This window comes from Colletotrichum higginsianum, chromosome 1, assembly GCF_001672515.1.
Source record: "Colletotrichum higginsianum IMI 349063 chromosome 1, whole genome shotgun sequence".
Classification (NCBI taxonomy): Eukaryota; Fungi; Ascomycota; class Sordariomycetes; order Glomerellales; family Glomerellaceae; genus Colletotrichum; species Colletotrichum higginsianum.
Window position 1 is genome coordinate 23,125 of NC_030954.1, and position 20,434 is coordinate 43,558.

Below are 20,434 nucleotides of genomic sequence, written 5' to 3' on the forward strand. Positions count from 1 at the left end.
GTGTCTATTGCAGGAATCGTTTTGTGAGTGATCTGCTGGTACAAGATCCCTCTGGCATGACTTATATTCTGCAAAATCCAGGCATCTAGCAGCTCAGTATTGGAATTTGCGGCGGGCAGCGCCATCCGGGACATCGACGCCAAGGACCTGGAGGCCTCATATACCCTGAGTCGGAGACGAAGGTAAATGGTAGCAAGCTGCAGTGCTTGAAGGCTACGACCGTGGCTTGCCAAGGCGTTGCCAGGGTGAGATCTGGTGGCGTAGTTTGTGACTTGTAGGTAGACCTCTGTATTCCTTACATTTCTTAACGATTTAGTTTGCTAATAAATTAAATTCTTCCTGTTTGTCAGTTCATTTCCCGTCCTTCACCCGACGATGCCCTGTTCCCGTTCTAGCCAGCTTAGCTGATCTTCACCATGGTGAGTGAGGGCTGCGAGCCTGCGGTTGGTCGAGGTCACAGCCATGTACAGCAGCGGATATGCGGCCGCGTCAGCGAAGAGGCTTGAGCTGAGACGCCGGAACTTGAGGCGAAGAACCCGGTTGTCCCTCTATACGTAGCCAAGACCGAGCGCATCAAGAGTGTGCCCATCTAAGCCCCCGTGCACAACAACAGCTACGTCGGGGAAATTCGGCTCGAGACGACGCTGGGAAAGAGATATGCGATCCCTGCAGCGCCGTCTCAAGGTAGCGTAAGGAAAGTAAGTACAAGTTCTACTAGGAAGTGATACATAAGAATACGCAGTGCATAAAAATCAGACATTTACATACGTACACGTTAGGTAGAGTAGATCAACCTCTTAACGGCAACGGACAGAGTATACATTGCTATTCTATTTACACATCTTCTCACAACACCAAGTACTTTAGAGCGTTGTAACATCCTGGAACTTCTTCAGCCCAGTGATACAGAAGCCTGATAGTTTCCCCAACACAGGCTTGCCAGTCACCAGGCAGTTTGTCTTCTAGCTCTGCCTGCCTAGCAGCAATTAGCATAAGAGCACTTCTTGTGCATGATCGTAGCATTAACCAGGTGCCGTGATGTCTGTGAAAGAACCCTGCCTGGTTAATATAAATACGCTGGGTGCACAACTCGAGACCGCGGGCTGCTAAGAGATGAGAGTCACGGTCATCTCCCAGTGTCCCATGTACAGCAGCGTAAACGAAAGGCCAGTACATAAGCTCCAAACAATCAAGCATATGACCACTGAGTATGAAACGCAACCAGCCATTATCGCTATCAGGAAAAGTCATGTCATCATCTTTGCTTACAGCGGGCCGCAGACTGGTAGGAAGCGACTTGGCCCTAAAGATAATGAGAGCTATGTCAGTAACTGCATCAGAATCAATTTGACGTTTACTCTTACCAACTATGAGCCTGGCGCTCGAATTCTTGGATCGCAGTGACCTTATCAGACACCATAGTACTATCCCGGCCAATCGTGCCCGTGAACGCCAAGATTCGGTTGTTCAGACGGCGGAGGGCAATTTCGGCAAGATAAAAATACCAAGCTGGTTCACCCTGGGACTCGAGTGACTCTGGGGGGTTGGGGAATAAGTCTGGATAACGGAGATCCCAGGGGCTTGTTTTAACTATACTTAACTCCAAACGCAACTCTCTGGACAAGTCAGTGTTTCTGGGCATGCACAAGGTAGTTGTTTTTGGTGACTCACAGCTCAGACTTGTAGCATGCCCAATGGACAGTTTGCTGCAAACGTAGGACTGAGTCGTTCTCATATGACAAGGGTCGAAACGTGTGGCAGCTTGCCAGGGCTCGGGCAAACATTTTCCAAGCATCAGCCGGCCTCATAGTGACCATAAGGTATACTCCAGCTAGAAAGAAACATTGAGCCTCGGCTATACCGCTGCTTGAGAGTAATAAGCCCATGCGCTTCTGTGCGGCAAAGAAGAAAGCATCGGCTTGACTAAAGTGCGCGTTGTGCCGAGCGGAAACTGATGGCTGAGGCGGCATGGTTTCTTGTCCAACTGTTGTCCCCAATGCAAAAACGAGCAGCTGCGAGATGTTAAAAGATGATCGCGCTAAAGACGGCCATACCCACCACGAGACAGGACCCAGCGTTCCAGCCGAATCCATTTAACGAGGTGTTCTTCACATGCCCTTCCAGTGTAGGAATGTCGAGGACTGGGTTGAAAACGTGGAAGCTGTCTATAAACTGCCTCAGGAGCCGCGAAGCATCATCGGTGTTTACATCGGAGACAAGCAAGGGGCGCGAGCCCAGGTCGACTTCGTCGAATCGACTAGCGGGGGAGTCCTCAGTTGGACTACGAAGGTTTGAGGCGAGAAAAACGGGCCAGTTGAGGATCGAATCAACATTGGGGTATCGGATCTCAAAGGAGTTGACCCATTCGATGTCGGATGATTGGAAGTGACTCGGGGTTGAGAAGTGAGTTTCTGCGAAGTTGAGGGCAGGTTGCTCTTGTGGCTCGGGTCGACTGTTTTTCACTACAGTCTCTAGTTCATCTAGCCTCCTCAGTATGGCTAGGCTCGCAGCATCAAAACTACCATGTCTATCGTCAGCTCATTGACCTCTTTGGCTTGAGGCACTTGGAGGTGACAAAGTGGTAACGCGGTGCAACACGGTACCTTGCTTTTTCAAACTCTTGATACACGCATTGTATTCCCAGTTTGCCACAGGAAGAACAACTCGGCTTTTCGTTGTCGCATTTCGTGCGTCGTTGACGACAGGTCAGACAAGCTTGAACGGCTCGTTTCCGGGGATACGCGGGTCGTTTGTGAGATTTGGCCCGGGTTTCCGCAGGTGCGTCAGGCATGATCAATAACGGCGCGGAGTGTTGAAGTTGGAGGAAACAGGAAAGCGGGGAGTCGTGGAAAGGAGCTTGTCTCACAAGTCTTGACGGAGTACGAAGTGGTAGGAGGTTGAAACCGCGCGGGGAGTGGATCGCAACCCTGTCTGCAGAAGTGCGCTATCCCATATTAGCTAGCTAGCTTAGCTATTTACGCGGAAAGCAGGGCGTTCTATTGGGTGAAAAGAAACACGGGGACCCTGTTCTGGCTAGCCAAACTCTTCCGCGGAATGCCGGAACTGGTCTCAGTTCCATCTTGGATCTCGGCGTGTGTTCTAACTCACGTGGGGCATTACACTACAGGCATCATATTACATTACCATTGTGGCTCAGCCAGACTTGGATTAAAGTAATGTGGTGGCCGAGCTGAACATCCTCCCATGTGCCTTTGAATGGCTATTCGTTCTCGGTCTCCCTTTGTTTCCCTATCAGAAACAACCCAAATCATTGCTCCATTTGCTTATTGGACTGACCTTCTTGACTCCTGTGTTCTTGACGATGACGAAAGTCCCTGCACCCAGCAAATTGGCCATCTTCGATGTCGAAGATGTCCTCAGCAAGCTTACCCTTCATGAGAAAGCCGAACTTCTTTCAGGTGCGGCAGTCCTGCAGCTCATCATGCGGCTGGCCTAGCTCTCTGCTGTAATACTGACTAGGGCAGGGATTGACTTCTGGCACACCCAAAGCGTGCCCCGTCTTGGGGTTCCGTCCATCAGGCTCTCGGATGGGCTTAATGGGGTTCGCGGAACCAGGTTCTTTAATGGTATCGCAGCCGCGTGTTTTCCTTGCGGCACGGGCCTTGCAGCAACATGGGACACGGCTTTGCTTGAGCAAGCCGGAAACCTCATGGGCTTAGAAGCCAGGGCGAAGGGAGTCCACGTCCTACTTGGACCTACAGTGAATATGCAACGCAGTCCTTTGGGAGGCAGAGGGTTTGAGTCGTTTTCCGAAGACCCTGTCTTGGCCGGCCTGTGTGCATCTTCTGTGGTCCTCGGCATCCAAAGTACTGGAGTGCAGGCTGCCATAAAGCACTTTGTGGCCAACGACCAGGAGCATGAGCGAATGGCAGTGAGCTCGGTTGTCACAGATCGCGCTCTTCGTGAAATCTACTTAATGCCTTTCCAGATTGCAGTCCGTGATGCACACCCTGCGTCTGTTATGACTTCTTACAACAAGGTCAACGGGACCCATGTGAGCGAGGATGAAAACCTTCTGCAAAATGTTTTGCGAGACGAGTGGAAATGGGAGGGCCTTGTCATGAGCGACTGGTGAGTGCTCATATAGTTATCAACTGTTTCCTGGAAGTAACAAGTGATTTAACATGTATGCTTTTCAGGTACGGGACATACTCTACGGTCGAGGCGTTGGAGGCTGGACCTGACTTGGAAATGCCGGGTCCCAGCCGCTGGCGGGGTCAATTGGTCAACCACGCTGTTTCCTCCAAGAAGTTGCTCCCTGATACCATCGATCAGAGAGTCCGGGCAGTTTTGAAGTCTGTCCAACGAGCTGTGGCGACGGGCATTCCAGAGCATGCAGAAGAGGAGAGTCGAGACTTGCCAGAGACTGCGGCTCTATTGCGTCAAATTGCCGGAGACTCGGTCGTTCTGCTAAAGAATGAGAAGAAAACACTGCCTTTCCAGAAAACAAAGACTGTAAGCAAGAAACCCATATTTTCATCGTCGTCTTCCATTTCGCTGACTCTACATTCAGGTTCTCATAATTGGGCCAAATGCAAAAGTTGCGACCTACTGCGGAGGAGGGTCTGCGACCCTGCGCCCTTACTATGCCGTCACGCCGTTTGAAGCCATCTCTAAAAAGTCTCAGGATGTGATCTACTCACCAGGCTGTCACGCACACAAGATGCTGCCCATACTCGGCCCTAGACTGAAGTCGGAGGGTGGTCAAGTTGGAGTCACGTTCAACGCTTTCGACAAGCCAGAGAGCGATACTAAACGGAAGCCGGTTGACACGATACATCTGGTCGACACAAACATGTACTTCGCCGACTACTACCACCCGGCCTTAACAGAGGACCTTTGGTGGGGCGAGATTGAGGCCTCGTACACCGCTGACGATACAGGTCCATTCGAGTTTGGCCTCTGCGTCCACGGCACCGCAAGGTTATACGTTAATGGGGAGCTGCTCATCGACAATGAGACCGTTCAGAGAGGCGGCGGGAGTTTTTTTAATGTTGGTACCGTCGAGGAAACCGGCATCTTGCATGTGGTGGCAGGACAAACCTACAAAATCAAAGTCATCTTCGCGAGCGGCGCAGCGTCCAAGGTCAAAGATGCCGAGGGCGTGGTCTCATTCGGTGGTGGGGGTGTCCGCATTGGCGGCGCCGAGGTTCTAGACGCCGACGAGGAAATCGACCGCGCCGCGGAGTTGGCCAAGTCGGTGGATCAAGTTGTTGTGTGCGTTGGGCTGAATGCGGACTTTGAGCAGGAAGGCCATGATCGCCAGCACATGAGTCTCCCCGGACGAACGGACGAGTTGATCTCTGCCGTGGCTGCGGCCAACCCCTCAACCACAGTTGTCGTTCAGTCCGGCACACCAGTCGCCATGCCTTGGGCTGCATCAGTCTCCGCCATCATTCAGGCCTGGTACGGCGGGAGCGAAACTGGCAATGCCATTGCTGACGTCTTGTTTGGCGACACCAACCCCTCCGGCAAGCTTCCTCTGTCCTTCCCCATTCGGGTGGAGGATAATCCGGCATTTCTCAACTATCGATCGGACAATGGTCGTGTACTGTACGGCGAAGATGTGTTTGTCGGGTATCGCTACTACGAGGCTGTCAAGAGAGCGGTTCTCTATCCCTTCGGTTGGGGATTGTCGTACACATCTTTCGTGATCAGTGGGCTCCATGTACTACACGAGTTCGTGGATGGAGATGAGAATCTCTTAGTCCGTGGAGTCGTGAGCAACGAGGGAGAGGTTCTTGGCTCCGAAGTGATTCAAGTCTACGTTTCACCTCGCAATCCATCGGTCAGTCGCCCAAGTAAAGAGTTGAAGGGATTCACCAAGGTTCGCGTCTCAGCTGGTGCGTCTGCCTCAGTTCAAGTTTTGGTCTCAAAGAAGTACGCCCTAAGTTTCTGGGATGAGCCACGAAGGAAATGGGTGATGGAGGCTGGAAACTATGACATCTTCGTTGGACCAAACAGTGTCGAAACACACTTGGCGGCGACAATCAGCGTTGAAAAGACCATATGGTGGTCGGGCTTGTAGCTACAGCGATAATTAGTCTTTAATTCACACAACCCCGAGAATTATCGTGTGACGAGACTGTTGCCAAAACTGGCAAGATGCACAGCATCTTTGGTCGGCTGACAAGGAATGATATTGCTGTGGATTATTGCCAGGTGATGTAGCCATGCAACTATTGATATCGTACTGATGGTTTTCAAACCCCATGTTTGCGTTTTCGAATGAATGGAAAGCCTCAACAGGAACTGGGTGTAACTTTGCTCGCTCGAGTGAAAGCCGAGCAGCGGGCCTGCAAGCCGTCGTCTGCAGCCTCTAATATGGCAAACGACAGTGGGGGACATGCTGCAATCAGCTGGACGGACGTCGGGCAGAGGAACATAAAACCCCCCAACCCCCCAGGGCCATCCATCTTTGTCCCTACATCAGGTCATGCCGCTACCACTCCCACGTCCAACAACCCCTGGATTTGACAGATTTTGTTCCTCTTTCACTTATGGATCGTTCCTTTCTAGACACGACTTGGATATGGCATCCTGACTGGCAAGACCATGGCGTCGACACAGCCGGTAGACTTGTCCACTTCCGGAAGACCATAGACCTCACCACGGTCCCCTCGGCGCCATTGACTATCCAAATCACTGCAGACACGAGATACAAGCTATTCGTCAACAGCCACTGTGTAATCACCGGCCCTGTCAAGGGCGACGAGCACCTCTGGTTCTACGACGAGGTTGACATTCAGCCATTCCTCATTCAAGGACTGAACCGCATTTCCGTTCGAGTTCTGCGATTTTTCCACGCCACGCCTTACGCAACGAGCTTCCCCCGACTTTCGTTTCCTGGTCTCTTTGTCCGCACTCCTGATCCTTCACAAGACCATGCTGCCCTGGCTCTACAAAGCGATGCTTCCTGGGAATGCGCGATTGACCACACTACTGTCCTGCGTGTTGATCAAAAGGAAGACGACTTTTTACATATATACGAAAATGTCGATGCCTCCAAGGTATCCCTGCTCGATTGGGTACCCGCGCAACCTCTGGACCTGCCGACATCGCATGGTCTATCACCCCCATGGATCTTGACGCCACGGATGATACCAGTGCCGGAGTCTGTGCCTGTTCGTCCCGCCGCCATCCACAACGTCCGCAGCCCAATCGACCACGCAGCTTGGGAGCAGGTTGTGCTGGGGCTGTCAGGTCCTCTCCGACTGCCAGCTGGAACCTCTCACCACATTGAGATTGAGGCTGAGCATCATTTGACAGCGCACATCACGTTCCGCTTTCGGCGTCCCGAACATGCCGGTAGTATCTTGCGTATTCGATACTCCGAGGCTTATGAGGACGAGCCTGAATTTGTTCCGTATATTCGCCGCAAGGGTGATAGGGCAGACTTCGGCAAAGGATTATACGGCCCAGAGGATCGCTACGTGTTTGCAGGTCGTCTTGGAGCCCAAGGCAATGCTGAATTAGGTTATCAGTCGGATCCAACCGCGTTCGAGGTCTTTTCTCCGTTTCACTTCCGTACCTTGCGCTACATGTCAATCGACATCGATGTCGCACAGAACAGTGATCTGGACATGGTTGGCATCGGCACCGACGAGTTTCACTATCCGCTGGACGACAAGAGCGGATTCGACATCCCGTCTCCTACGGAGCATGAGGCAACGTACGAGTCCATTTGGGCAACCAGCGTCCGCACTCTCAGGAACTGCATGCATGACTGCTACGAGGACTGTCCATTCTACGAACAGCTGCAGTATGCCATGGACGTCCGCAGCTCTTGTCTTTTTACGTACGCCTTGTCGGGTGATGATCGGATGGCCCGACAAGCCATCGTCCAGCTTCACAACTCATACCGTCCAAGCCTTGGGCTTATCGCCAGCCGCAGCCCATCTCATCAACTTCAGGTGATTCCTCATTTCTCACTCTTCTGGGTGTGCACCGTCGCGGATCACTACTTGCATTGTGGCGATGGATCATTCACTCGCGCCTTTCTGTCAACATGCGACGGCATTCTCAATTCATTCGCCAGGCGTCTCAGCCCCGACACTGGACTTCTTTCATCCAGCCTCGAAGCAATCCAAGCGCACTGGGACTTTGTCGATTGGACGGACGAATGGCGTCCTATGGGCATTCCAACAGCTTCTCGGCGAACGGGCACTCAAACTTTTACCAACTTCATTTACGCTTACACGCTCCAAACGATTGCCGAGACTGTCTCCCACCTCGGTCGCCCAGACCTCGCGGCAGAGTATCGGTTGCGGGCCCGTGAGATAATCCAAGCCACTCGAAAACACTGTTGGCTCCATTTCGCTTTTACCGACGGCTTAGCAGCCAAGGCTGATCATCTTCTGGACTTCAGCCAACACAACCAGATTTGGGCTGTTCTCTGCGGCGCAATAGAAGGCGAAGAGGCAAGGACCTTGCTCGGCCGTTGCCTTCTAGATGCAGCGTGGGACTCTGGCGTGACTTTCCATGCCGCTCATGTCCCAAAATTCACGAGGGTATCTACTGCCATGTCATTCTACGCCCTACGTGCGCTGTCTGCGGCCGGCGGAACCCTCTACGACCACGCCTTTCATGCTTTTTGGAATCCTTGGCGGGCTCAATTGTCTCAAAACCTGACCACATGGTGCGAAGACGAGGTAACCTTGAGGTCCGACTGCCACGCTTGGAGTTCAGTCCCCCTGTATGAGTTCATGGCCGAGGTGGCCGGGGTGCGTTCGCTGGAGCCCGGGTGGACGACGATTGCATGCGCTCCTCGAGTACAACTTTTTCGTTCCTTTAACGCTAAAGTGGCGCTTGGCGGGCGACTAGCTCCAGGCATAGCTTGTATCACTTGGTCTCGGGAGGAGAGTTCCAAACTGGGACGCATATCGATATGTTTGCAAGATTTGTCTTTTGACGGTCCTATCAGGATTCGCTTGACTCTTCCTGGCCATCACTCCGAGGAATATGGAGTGCATACCATATCGACCATATATATTTCAGATGGAGTAACATAACTGGAGTCGTAAAAGTCATGAGAACACCACTCAAAAAAACTATCCATTCATTGGCTCGTTCGCAAATCTTAAAGGTTAACTGTCTCCGCTCAAACCATTCGCGCAAGAAGTTGAAGACACTCCAAAATCGACTCAGTTGGCTGTGGAGAAAGCTATAGATTTTTCGAAACTTGCTGGCGACGTAACTGCCCTTGCTCATCAACAAAATCAGCGGGATCATCTTACCCTTGAGCATGATACGCTACAGTCATGTCGAGAATCCGACGTCCAAGGGCGTGGCAAGGCACAGGACCTACGGACAAGCACTCCGGATCCTTATCTCCTGGATAGGGACATGTTGTAACCCTGGCGCTAGTGGAATTTCATCACTGCAGAGAGTAAGTCATCCGAGATTCCGCGGCCTTTCTTTGCGCGTATTTCTGTCGTCTCCATACAAATCAACCCGGTTTTCCGCAGCCTGTAGCTGACCGAGATTACTAACCCCTGAATGCTTCTATCCGGCATTCCGCGAACCTTGTGTGCCCGCTCGGTGTCGGCTCAGGATCTGGACTCCTGGCTCCGACCGCACTCTCACAAGTCGAAAATGGTTCTTCTTCCCCGCATGATCACTACCCCGGATCGCGAACTACTCCGTGGGGATGCCTTCCTAACGCGATTGATCGTGGCGGGGTCTCAAGAAGCATCTCAACTTTCTTGTGAAGTATCACGCGTTGTTCTGGAACCCATTTCCACACTCTTTGGTGTTTATCTCTGTGTTATAAAGCCCAAGAACCACTCGTCCTGCTGTTGTTGGATAGGCCTTTCTTGCTCACAATTACTCTTTCTTACGACATAACTCAACCACCCCCCTTTTGAACCACCCCCGCATTTGAACCACCTCATCCACCACATCAACACCAGCCTTGCCACTATTCCCATCGATTATTCCTCGGCCCTACCACCTACCCAGACGCAGCTTTCTGGCTCACTAGGTAATTCTGACCCGCTGGATTCATCTGCATCATCCTCCCTTTCACCTGCTTCAATCTGGGCCCTCTGTATGTCTCCTATATTAGCAAACTTGGTGTTAGGATCTAACTGGACCTTTTTTCTCCTACCCTGTTGTTGGCTGTTGATGTGGGCCTGTAATGCTTCATTCTGATGCTCCACAAAGGCGAGTCTATAGGCCTGGTTATCCCATCCCTTCTGGATCTTCCGAAATAGATGCCTTTGGGTATAGACGCTCTGGGACTCCTGCCTCAGCTGACTAAACAGCTGAAGCTGATGCTGAAGGTCAGCAGACTTTCGTGGTGTTGACCATAGGACTTCGGAAACAGCAGATTCCCATTGCTGACTGCTGCCTATATTGCCTGCTGATTGACTAGAGGATCCCTGACTGCCTGGTATATCCTTGGATACGAAGGAGTTGGATAGAGGTCGTGATAGACTAATAGGCCATAGTCCAGTGTGCTTCCAGCCACTCTTGATGATCTGGGCAGTAAGGGCATCCTTCCTTGCCCTCCTATAACAGTCAAGGAAGTTCCTTTTGCCTGCTATAGTTGAGTCATTCCATAGGGTAAGGTATCCAAGGTATTTCCTATAGGCAGCCTTTAGAGGTCGAAAGACTGACTGGTCTAGAGGTTGAAGGACGTGAGATGTATGTGCTGGCAGAAAGATGAGATAGATGTTATGCTGTATACACTGCCACATAAAGTCTGTGGTAGTATGGCTGTGATGTCCATCCAGGATAAGCAGTCTGGCCTCATCAGCTTGCCTAGGGGCAGTCTGGGGGATAAAGACCTTCTCCAGCCATTCTAGGGCAGTGGCATCAGTCGTCCAGCCATTATCTGTAGCTGTAAACTGCCATCCAGCATATCCAGAGAGATCTAGAGGAAACCACTGCTGCTGGACTGCCTTGCCCTTATATATAACAAGGGGAAGCAGAGACTGCCCATCAGCAGAGATGCATTCAATAAGGGATACCCATACTCGAGATCCAGGCTGTTTTTTCTGGATATGCCGAGTTTCTGAGGAGCCCAGGACCAGCCCATTAGTCCCTTTGCCCTCCATAATACCAGTCTCATCCATGTTCCATCTGTTGGATGGTTTAATGCCCTTGACTGCTGGCAGATCTAGACGATGGAACCATTCCTGGATTATATCAGCCTTGGCCCCATTTACACGTCTGGCATCTATTGCTCTGCTTCTCTGAGTGCCTATAGAGGGATTCCTGCGAAGGAATCTAGTCACCCACTTCCTCCCAAGTGGTTGAGGATCACCTAGGACACGCCTTGCTAGTTCTCTCAGTTGCTGATGAGTAGGACTAAAGCCTAGGGCAGCCTGAGTAGTGATCCAGTCACTAAGGAGGCTTTCCTGGGTCTGAGAGAGCTTCTGCTGGCCAGCAAAGGCAATATCCCTTGACTGGGTTCCTTGTATGCGATGGCGAAGGGTTGGATAGGGGATTCCCCAGGTCAATGCTGCCCTACGGATGCTGCATCCACCTGCAACATCCTCAAGGGCCTGTTGGACCTCATTTTCGGTATATTGCTTCATAGTATTAATGTAAAGGTATGCTGAAAAAACGGTATTGTTTGGAGTAGAATTGCAATTGTTGTGATGTTTTGGATTAGAGGGCTCTTATGGCTGTGGTGGGGTGAAGCTGTAGATGACGTGGTTCAAATGCGGGGGTGGTTCAAAAGGGGGGTGGTTGAGTTACTGTCCATTCTCGACAAGGCTCTCGTCATCAAACAGGACACTACTTTCTCACCATGGCGCTCGGTACTGACGAGCCACTGGCATTCGTTTCGGCCATACCCGACAGCACGGTTGATACGAAATACTGGTGGAGGTCTAAGAATCTTAGGGCCCTGAATCTCCTACTTGTTTTTCCTATGCTTTCCATCTTCACCCAGGGGTAAGACGATACCTTGATTCCCAGAGACTCATGACTGGAACTAACGTTTTATGACTCTAGTTTTGACGGGTCAATGATGAACGGTCTCCAATCTGTTGAGAACTGGCGAAACTATTTTGGAGAACCCAAAGGCGCTACACTTGGGCTTTTCAACGCCGCCTACCCGATTGGCGGGCTCTGCGCCATCCCCTTCATCTCCATCATCAGCGATACCTTTGGCCGCAGGGCTGGTCTTGCATGCGGTGCCTCTCTCTGCATCTTGGGCGCCACGCTTCAAGCCGCTGCCCAGAGCCTTCCCATGTTTGTCGTGGCTCGTGGCATTCTTGGATGTGGTACTGTGTTTTTGGGTTCCTCCGGAGCCCCTTTGATCACAGAGATAGCCCATCCTGCTCACAGAGCCACTGCAACCGCTTTGTTCAACACATCCTACTCTCTTGGGGCCATCGTCGCTGCATGGACTACGTTCGGTACATTTCGCATTGAATCTACCGCGTCATGGCGTATCCCTTCTGGGCTTCAGGGCCTACCGTCAATCATCCAACTTCTCGGTCTTTACTTTGTTCCGGAAAGTCCTCGTTGGCTCGCTTCCAAGGATCGCAACGAGGAGGCTCTGGCGTTCTTGGCCAAGTACCATGCGGAAGGCAACGAGCATGACGCCCTTGTCCAATTCGAATACGATGAGATTCGAAGTGCTCTGGCTTACGAACGCACAGTCGATCGCGGCAGCTGGCTCCAGAACTATTTGGAGCTGGTCCGTACACCTGGAAACCGCAAGCGCATGTTCATCCTTCTTTGGACGTCATGTATTGCTCAGATGTCCGGGAACGCCTTCATCTCATACTATCTATCGCCGGTGCTCACTTCTGTTGGCTTGACATCTTCTCTCGAGCAAACTCTCATCAACGCTACACAGCAGGTTCTTTCTTGGATTTCTGCCATGTACTTTGCAACCTTGCCTGAGAAACTTGGCCGCAAGATGCTTTTCCTCGGCTCTTTGACTGCCATCTTTGTCTGCTTGGTTAGTATCACGGCTGGCAGTGCTGTTTTCGCGAAAAATGGCTCCAACAAAGCTGCTGGAGGGGCTGTAGTGGCCTTTCTCTATCTTTTCTCCCCTTCTTACAACCTCGGTCTCAACGGCAACTTGGTACTTTACATCACTGAAATTCTCCCATACAGCCTCCGCATGCGCGGCCAAGCTTGTTTTCAGTTCTTCTCGACCTGTTTTACTCTCATCTCGACGTACGCTGTTCCTGTTGGCCTAGAGAGCATGGCGTGGAAGTTTTACATCATATTCATTCCCTGGGTTGTAGTAGAGTTCGCGGTGTTGTATTTCGTTTACCCCGAGACTAAAGGTCCATCTTTGGAGGAAATTGCAATCATATTCGATGGTGTAAGTACCAGTCGCACGGGGAGCTCTGGTAAAGATGGGATTCTGCATGTGGAGCTTGAAAAGTCCGACCCAGCGGATCAGGTCTAAGAAACTCATTATGTTTCCACAGCCTCATAGCATTTTTAAATCTGTTTACTCTTGCCAAAAGCCACTAAATCTGTTTAGGTCCCGGACAAAGGACCAACAAATGTTTTCTGACATCGAATATTATTATTCATTCAGGACTTGTGACGCTGTACATAGGAGAGAGTTCAACTCCGCTGAGAGCTATTACCAATATTCTTTCCAGGCCTGAAGGTCTGTACGGTGCCGTGAACGACGCCATGAAAGCTTGAACAACTGATAATGCTACCAGCCGAATTCTGCAAGCAAACGTTTGTTGCTCTGATTAGAAGATGCAAATTATACCTTTAAAAATTCCCGATTCTTTAGGTCTGATTGTTCAACGTTGCCGGACTGCAGACGGTTTTTGACATCACCTTGGCGAAGGGGACTGGAGCTGACAGTGGAATCGCCAGAGAGCGGGTATACTAAAGCAAGTACAATCTCTGAAATACGGAAACTAGTCCAAGGACCGATGCTTGGATTTCATTGAATGTCTCCGAGGCCATCAAGGTTTCGTCCTGTTGTGAACACTCCGTATATTGTCTGAATGTAACGTCCTACGACAAAAACCAAAGCTGTCTTATTAGGTAGGCTAGACAGGTACAACTTTTTCCCTCCTAAGCTTGTGCACTTTTTGAATCCATTCTTCATTCCACGATTTTTTAGGTCTATTACCTCTTGAGACTATATTACACCGACAACTCCTGGTTGTCTATACCAAGGCGATACCCGTAATGTCACCCAACTCCGTGAATAAAACACTCTTCTTCCGTGTCTGCACATTAATAGAGTAGACGCCTCCAGCTAGATCCGTCACGTACGCGGCGCCCGCCTTCGTATCCAGCGACAATCCAATTGTCTCGTGCAATCTGATAGCCAATATGTCGTACTGCCCTCCAACATACACGGCCGCCCGGTTTAGCGAGTTTCCAGATGGAGGGTCTCCACGATCTGTCCAGTATAGGTCGCCACGTTCTTCGTCCATTTCAAGGTCGATAGGCTCGGGGAGATTTTCGAATACCACCTCGGTCAGCTTTTCCCTTTCTTCTTGGGGTGTATGAATCGGCGCGCGAAAGATTCGTCCTTGGTTGCCTTTGGATGGTCCCTTTTGCGACCAGTAAAAAACCCCCCGTTGCTCATCCACGGCAATACCGACGCACCACCTCTTTTGGTCCATCCGATCGTCTTCCGTCTCGCCTGTCGAAACCAGAACTTCGACATCGGATCCGTCGAGGTTTGCCCGCATGACTTTCATGCCTTCCCGGTCGCACCAGTACAGTTTGCGGCTAATCTTGGCGAGAGTGATTTGCTTGGGTGTGAAAACACCGACAGTACCTGCTGGCACAATCGTCTGCCGGTCCGAGCCATCAAGGTTGGCACGCTCGATTGAACCGCTGTCCGATTTGAGGCTGGACCCCATGTTGGTCCAGTACATATGACCAGTAGCATGGTCTATAGTGATACCGTCTGGTAGAGACTTGATATTATCGATTACTGTTTGAAGGTCGCTTCCGTCGATCAAGCATGACACGATTCGTCCCCGGCGGGTCTCGCGGTTTGGATTTGACAAATCCGTATCGAGTATGAAAAGACGTTGTTGAATTTGAGAACCCATTGTGTTTGTTGAATATTCCAAGATTTTTGTCACTTGCGGCCAACGCTTCGGATGCTTTCCAGTGCGACGGACGCTGGAAGATGTGAGGTCTTTTATCAAAATTTCAATGGACGTGGTCACGGTCCGGTAACAAGTCTCCCACAACGGAAGCGCCGAAAGCTGTGGGTCCATCTCGGGTTACAAACATGATTTTGCTTGCTGCAATCTTGAGCGTGAGCACGATGCGTGAAGGTCCGCTACCGGCCTCAAGAGTGGTCCACGTATCATGTCGGTATTCGCATTTCGGACTTGGTGACGAACAACAACAACCACCATGATCTTGCCAAGATCCACATCACTGACCTCATGCTTGCGGAACATTCCGCTATGATGCGGAACAGGTTCCGTGATGCTCGGCACTCATGGAACCCCTGGACAACGATCCGCCCCCAAACGACGCCCCCTTGCTGAGCCCACAAAGCGCCCCGGCCCCAGATGTGTGACCTGCATCGAAAATGCCCCATTGCATACCTCATGGAGCTCATGGAGAAAAATTCGTGGCTTCAATGGTCTCAGTATGTCGTGAACAAGAGTCTTATCCCCAACGGTGACTATCATCGCCAGACTGCTCGTGGTTGCAAAGACTGAGGGCACAAGCATCGCACTTCCAAGGACGCATGAACGAATTGTAGCATAAGGATGAAATTATCGGACGGGTATTAGTTCTATCAGTTCGTCTAGCTCTGGCCATTGCCCTCTCATTGCTTGGAATCTGCTGCAAAACTGTCCCACTCTTTGCGGACATTTAACAGCCTCACGAGCTCCTCGTCGCGTTGTCTAGCCAACTGCCTGTACTCCCTGTCATCCACGGCTTGCATCGTTCCCGAAACCCATTTCTGCTTTAGCTCGTCCGTGACCTCGGGGTCTTTTGGCGCATACCAAGACATCAGCGGCGCCAAAAGATGATCTGCCATGTATTCGACGCCTCCTTCTCCACCTCCCAAATGGAACAATAGACTCGGGCCCATGACACCCCATCTCAGGCCTGGTCCATAACTCATCGCCTTGTCAATGTCCTCGACATTGGCCACATCCTCCTGCAGTAGATACATAACCTCTCGCATCAGAGCAGCCTGAAGACGGTTTGCGACATGGCCGACAACCTCTTTCTTCACATGGACTGCCTTCTTTCCCATGTTTTCGTAGAACTGCATCGTGGAGCTGACGGTGTCCGGTGATGTTGCGTTCCCCGCTACCACCTCAACAAGCGGGATGAGATGTGGGGGGTTGAAAGGGTGGCCGACGACGCACCGTTCCGGATGGCTCGTCGCATGCATGCCCTCTTGGATACTTGAACAAGTCAAGCCACTGCTGCTCGTCGCGATGATTGTATCGGGGTGTACAATGGCGGCCATGTCGTTGAAGAGTTTGCGCTTGAAGTCAAGCTTTTCCGGACCATTCTCTTGCACGAAATCTGCATCGGCAAGAGCCTCGGTCATGTTGGTGGTGAAACGTATCCCTGATGCATGTGCATTGGCGTTTTTGACCAAGCCAAGCGATGAAAGTACGGGCAATGCGTCGGTTACGAGGTTGCGGAGAAAGACCTCGGCAGCCGGGTTGATGTCAAACGCGGTGACTTCGAGGCCTTGGGCAAGGAACAGAGCAGCCCAAGAGGCACCGATGGAGCCACAGCCAATGATGGCGACGTTGCGAATATCGCGCATGATGTTGCAGATTTGGTAACGATATGGGATGGCTTGGGGTTTGATTGGGTTCGCGAAAGGGTTTTTGTGGTGCGTTGTGACTTTTTTGTTTTTTGAAGGGAAGTTTGATGAGACGGGGCATGAACATCTAGTTCTGGCCTGCTGAGGTTTGGGTACTCTTATAGTGGGAATAGAAATTGATATGAATTGTACACCTGCCAACTTAGAAAACATGACGCTTCCTCTAACGAAGAGGCCGGAGTTACTTGGATGATCATTTGGATGTCTACCCGGCAACTCCGACTCGAGAGAAACGTAGCCGGGCCGACGGTGCGCTCCAGAATCTCGAAACTCTCAAGGGCTCAAGACCCACAATGCCGATAATGGAGACCGGGACGGTGGCTCTTTTGTGGAGACGCCGCTCTCAATTCCGCGCGCGGAAAGCTTGTGGCGGGTCCGCGATTCATGCGCTAACTCCAGATCACCATATCTTGGCTTTTACCGACCCACCGATGGTGCTTCTAGAAAACTTCTCTTGGTCTCATGAGAGGAGGATATGCCATCTGGCCTGGTGAGATGAGACGCTGGAAGCTGACGTGCCCACAATCCCGACTGACGTCAATAGTACATTCTGAACTAAACTGACCACGCCTTTTTTTCGTTTTCTGGAATCCCGACCAACCGACCACGGCGCTCGCGTTGAACGTCGCCCCGACAAGTGGATCTTGACGCAAACACGCTTCATTTCAATGAGTAGCCCGGTCGGTTGGTCCGACTAACGTCATATGCCCCGAAGGTCAGACCCACACCACGACGGTCCTCGCGCCGCATCTTCCCGTGATGGCCGCAGGGTTCATTCGTCCGAAGACACCAGCTTGGCTTGCTCCCATGCCGTTCACCGAGATAACTTCGCCTTTACTCCGTCTCCATCCCGTACCGCCGCACATGTTATGTTCCCGCACCTTCCCCCGCCCCTTTGCGTTCTATAAAAGTCCGAACCGTCTTGCACTCACTCCCTCCCATCTCTGCAATCATTCTACATCATCAAATCCAAAGACATAATACAGATTGTTTTTTCAGACGTTCTCCTCCCCTTCCCCTCTAGACTACGCCTCTTGTCATATTCCCTGTCAAACATTCATCATGGCATCAGAAAAGATCCCTGACATTTACGGACCGGGCACTTTCACGGACAAAACATTTACGCCAGTACCTGAAGACACTCAGAGAATCTTCCGTCTCATAGCAAGTCAGACTCCCGGTTTCACGCAAGATGAGCGCCTGCTCTCCAAAGTCAAATTCACCGGAGAGGACTACCCTGTCATTCCTGGACCCATCAAGGCTGTCTCCGTTGCCGCTGCCCTCCACGCAATGACTGGCGTTCTCGCCGACGAGATTCTGGCCATTCGCGGCGAAAACAACGATGAGCGACAAACCACTGTCAACACCACACATGCAGCATTCTGGTTCGGCTGCATCGCGACCGCTTTCCTCGACGGTGTTGATGTAGTCACCATGGTCAAGCAGGGCAAGCTCAAGGGTCTTCTTCCTGACTGGGAGCAAGGCTGGACGGACACATCTCTCAAGTACCGGACAACTGGGCTGTACCCGACCAGCGACCCTGAAGTCTGGTATTCTCTACACGGCAGCATGAACGCTGACCCGGTCTTACGCTCTATCGGCGTCGACCCCTCGGCCCCGATCAAGTCCAATGACGAGGCCGCTGCGCACATTGCCCAGCACACTGCCAAACTGAGCCCCGAGAAGATGGAAATGACCAATCTACTCAACGGCTTCTGTGGCAGCATCTGCTTTACCCCGAAACAGTGGCGCGAATCCGAAATGGGCCGTTCTCTGGGCAGACACCCTCTTGTCAATGTCAAGAAGCAAGACCAGGCCATCCCTACAGCGCCCGTCGGCTTCCCGCCTATGAACCCCAACGACAAGCGGCCTTTGGCAGGTGTCAAGGTTGTCGAGATGACCCGCGTGATTGCCGGTCCAGAGATCGGAACCATTTTGGCGGCATACGGCGCCGACGTCATCCGCATCAACCCTCCTCATTTGCCCGATATCAACATCATGCAACTTTCCCTCAACGCCGGCAAGCGTACAATTGCAATCGATCTCCGGAAAGAGAAGGACGCTGCCCTGTTGAAATCGCTCGTGTATGAGTGCGACGTCTTCATCCAAGGCTTCCGCATCAACAAGATGCCCAAGTTTGGTCTTGGGTTGAACGATGTCCTGAAGATGGCTGGCGAGCGTGGCCGGGGCATCGTTTACGTGAGCGAGAACTGCTACGGCCCCGACGGATACTACGCCGAGCGACCCGGCTGGCAGCAAATCGCCGATGCCGCTGCCGGATCTGCCTACGTCACCGGACAGTCGCTGAACTTGCCCAACAATGAGGCTGTACTGCCCAGCTTGCCCATTTCGGACATGTCGACTGGAGTTTTGGGCGCAGTCGGCGCCATGCTTGGCCTGAAGCGACGCGCTCTTGAGGGAGGTAGCTATTACTCGCATGCCAGTCTGACTGGCGTGAACGCCTACGCTCTCACTGAAGACGTCGGTCTATACCCCAAGAGCACGGTGGAGGAATGCAAGCAGCGATTCCAATGGGGTGAGATGAGGGGAGCCCATCATGTTCTGGACCTCCTTGTAACCGTCTGGAACGGCTGGACCAAGGTCCTTGGTGATTATTTGAAGCCGGAAGGGGATTGGTTCCAGAGCTTTGATGGTAGCGCATTTGACAAAAAGCGACTGACCATCTTGAGACCCGTGGTGAGGTTTGAGGGAGACTCAGAGTCAACCCCTGAGTGGAAGAGCCCGAGTGTGCCGTACGCATACGAGAAGGCGGAGTCTGTTAAGTTTTTGTAACCGTTCTGTTCTGTTGTAATACCTTAGCCACTTAATTCACAGTTCTTTTTGATAGATACTCTTGTTATTTTTATGTTTTAAATCACAGGCTTCTAATCGTTGTTCTTTCTTCATATCGAGAAGACTTGTTTATAACTAGATGAGGGAATAGTAGTGACAGTTGAAGTGTTCCGCCAATTTTTATGACACCTAATCGATTCCGAAACTTATTCTTGTATAAGTTTGACCTCATTACATCGCTGTAGTAGGGCACGACTTGCCAACCCTATGAAATGACTGGGTTAAAATAGCAGCAAAAGTCTACATCTTCCTAGTACCAGGCAAGCAGACCACCTTCTCTAAAATTGAGGATAAAGTCAAGCGACATATTGAGATAATCAAGGTTTCAATAGGATTAAGTACACTGCCTCAGTATCTGCAAGTAGCAAACGACCGACTATTCAACACGTACAAGATAAGAATCTTAGCGGTAGCTTAGTTATACCCTACTTGATTGGAATATCCATGTTACCATTACGTGATGTCCTTAAGTTTGTAGTACTGGCTTGTAGGTTTAGAATTACAGGCGCTTTAATAAGCAGTTAAATTTTCAGAGGCTTGCTTTGTAAATGTTGCTGACACTAGCCTTGTAATTTGTGAAGTTAGTAAGACTAAGTCATAAGCTATCTATCTAGGTGGCTTATATGTAACCACCTTATAAACCAGTTAGTAAGGCAAGCCCCTAGATTCTAGTTAAAAGGAACAAACATGTCCGCCTGTATAATTTGCGGCTGTATGCACTTTAGAAGCCTAACGATTTTCGTCGAACTGTCTACACATAGGATTAGGGAATTTAGACTAATG

General features: G+C 51.2%; 7 protein-coding genes across 7 annotated transcripts; 4 read left to right on the plus strand and 3 right to left on the minus strand.

Moving 5' to 3' along the window:
• Positions 1–863: 863 nt before the first annotated feature.
• On the minus strand, positions 864–1,795 carry CH63R_00001 (C6 zinc finger protein; the record flags this gene model as incomplete). The annotated part of the gene is made up of 3 exons (XM_018294976.1): positions 864–959; positions 1,150–1,303; positions 1,365–1,795. 3 exons carry the CDS (start codon positions 1,793–1,795, stop codon positions 864–866), a joined length of 681 nt encoding a protein of 226 aa, XP_018163338.1.
• A 1,527-nt stretch (positions 1,796–3,322) lies between these two features.
• CH63R_00002 (Beta-glucosidase) lies at positions 3,323–6,049 on the plus strand (the record flags this gene model as incomplete). The annotated part of the gene is made up of 4 exons (XM_018294977.1): positions 3,323–3,419; positions 3,486–4,092; positions 4,161–4,476; positions 4,535–6,049. 4 exons carry the CDS (start codon positions 3,323–3,325, stop codon positions 6,047–6,049), a joined length of 2,535 nt encoding a protein of 844 aa, XP_018163339.1.
• A 472-nt stretch (positions 6,050–6,521) lies between these two features.
• CH63R_00003 (Alpha-l-rhamnosidase) lies at positions 6,522–9,375 on the plus strand (the record flags this gene model as incomplete). Its single annotated transcript, XM_018294978.1, has 2 exons — positions 6,522–8,744; positions 9,169–9,375. The coding sequence occupies 2 exons, from the start codon at positions 6,522–6,524 to the stop codon at positions 9,373–9,375; spliced, it is 2,430 nt and encodes an 809-aa protein (XP_018163340.1).
• A 2,404-nt stretch (positions 9,376–11,779) lies between these two features.
• Positions 11,780–13,402, plus strand: CH63R_00004 (Lactose permease; the record flags this gene model as incomplete). The annotated part of the gene is made up of 2 exons (XM_018294979.1): positions 11,780–11,925; positions 11,986–13,402. 2 exons carry the CDS (start codon positions 11,780–11,782, stop codon positions 13,400–13,402), a joined length of 1,563 nt encoding a protein of 520 aa, XP_018163341.1.
• Positions 13,403–14,132: 730 nt separating this feature from the next.
• Positions 14,133–15,035, minus strand: CH63R_00005 (Low-density lipoprotein receptor YWTD; the record flags this gene model as incomplete). The annotated part of the gene is made up of 1 exon (XM_018294980.1): positions 14,133–15,035. The coding sequence occupies one exon, from the start codon at positions 15,033–15,035 to the stop codon at positions 14,133–14,135; it is 903 nt and encodes a 300-aa protein (XP_018163342.1).
• A 737-nt stretch (positions 15,036–15,772) lies between these two features.
• Positions 15,773–16,738, minus strand: CH63R_00006 (3-hydroxyacyl-CoA dehydrogenase; the record flags this gene model as incomplete). The annotated part of the gene is made up of 1 exon (XM_018294981.1): positions 15,773–16,738. One exon carries the CDS (start codon positions 16,736–16,738, stop codon positions 15,773–15,775), a length of 966 nt encoding a protein of 321 aa, XP_018163343.1.
• Positions 16,739–17,860: 1,122 nt separating this feature from the next.
• Positions 17,861–19,591, plus strand: CH63R_00007 (putative Alpha methylacyl-CoA racemase; the record flags this gene model as incomplete). The annotated part of the gene is made up of 1 exon (XM_018294982.1): positions 17,861–19,591. One exon carries the CDS (start codon positions 17,861–17,863, stop codon positions 19,589–19,591), a length of 1,731 nt encoding a protein of 576 aa, XP_018163344.1.
• Between the last annotated feature and the right edge of the window lie 843 nt (positions 19,592–20,434).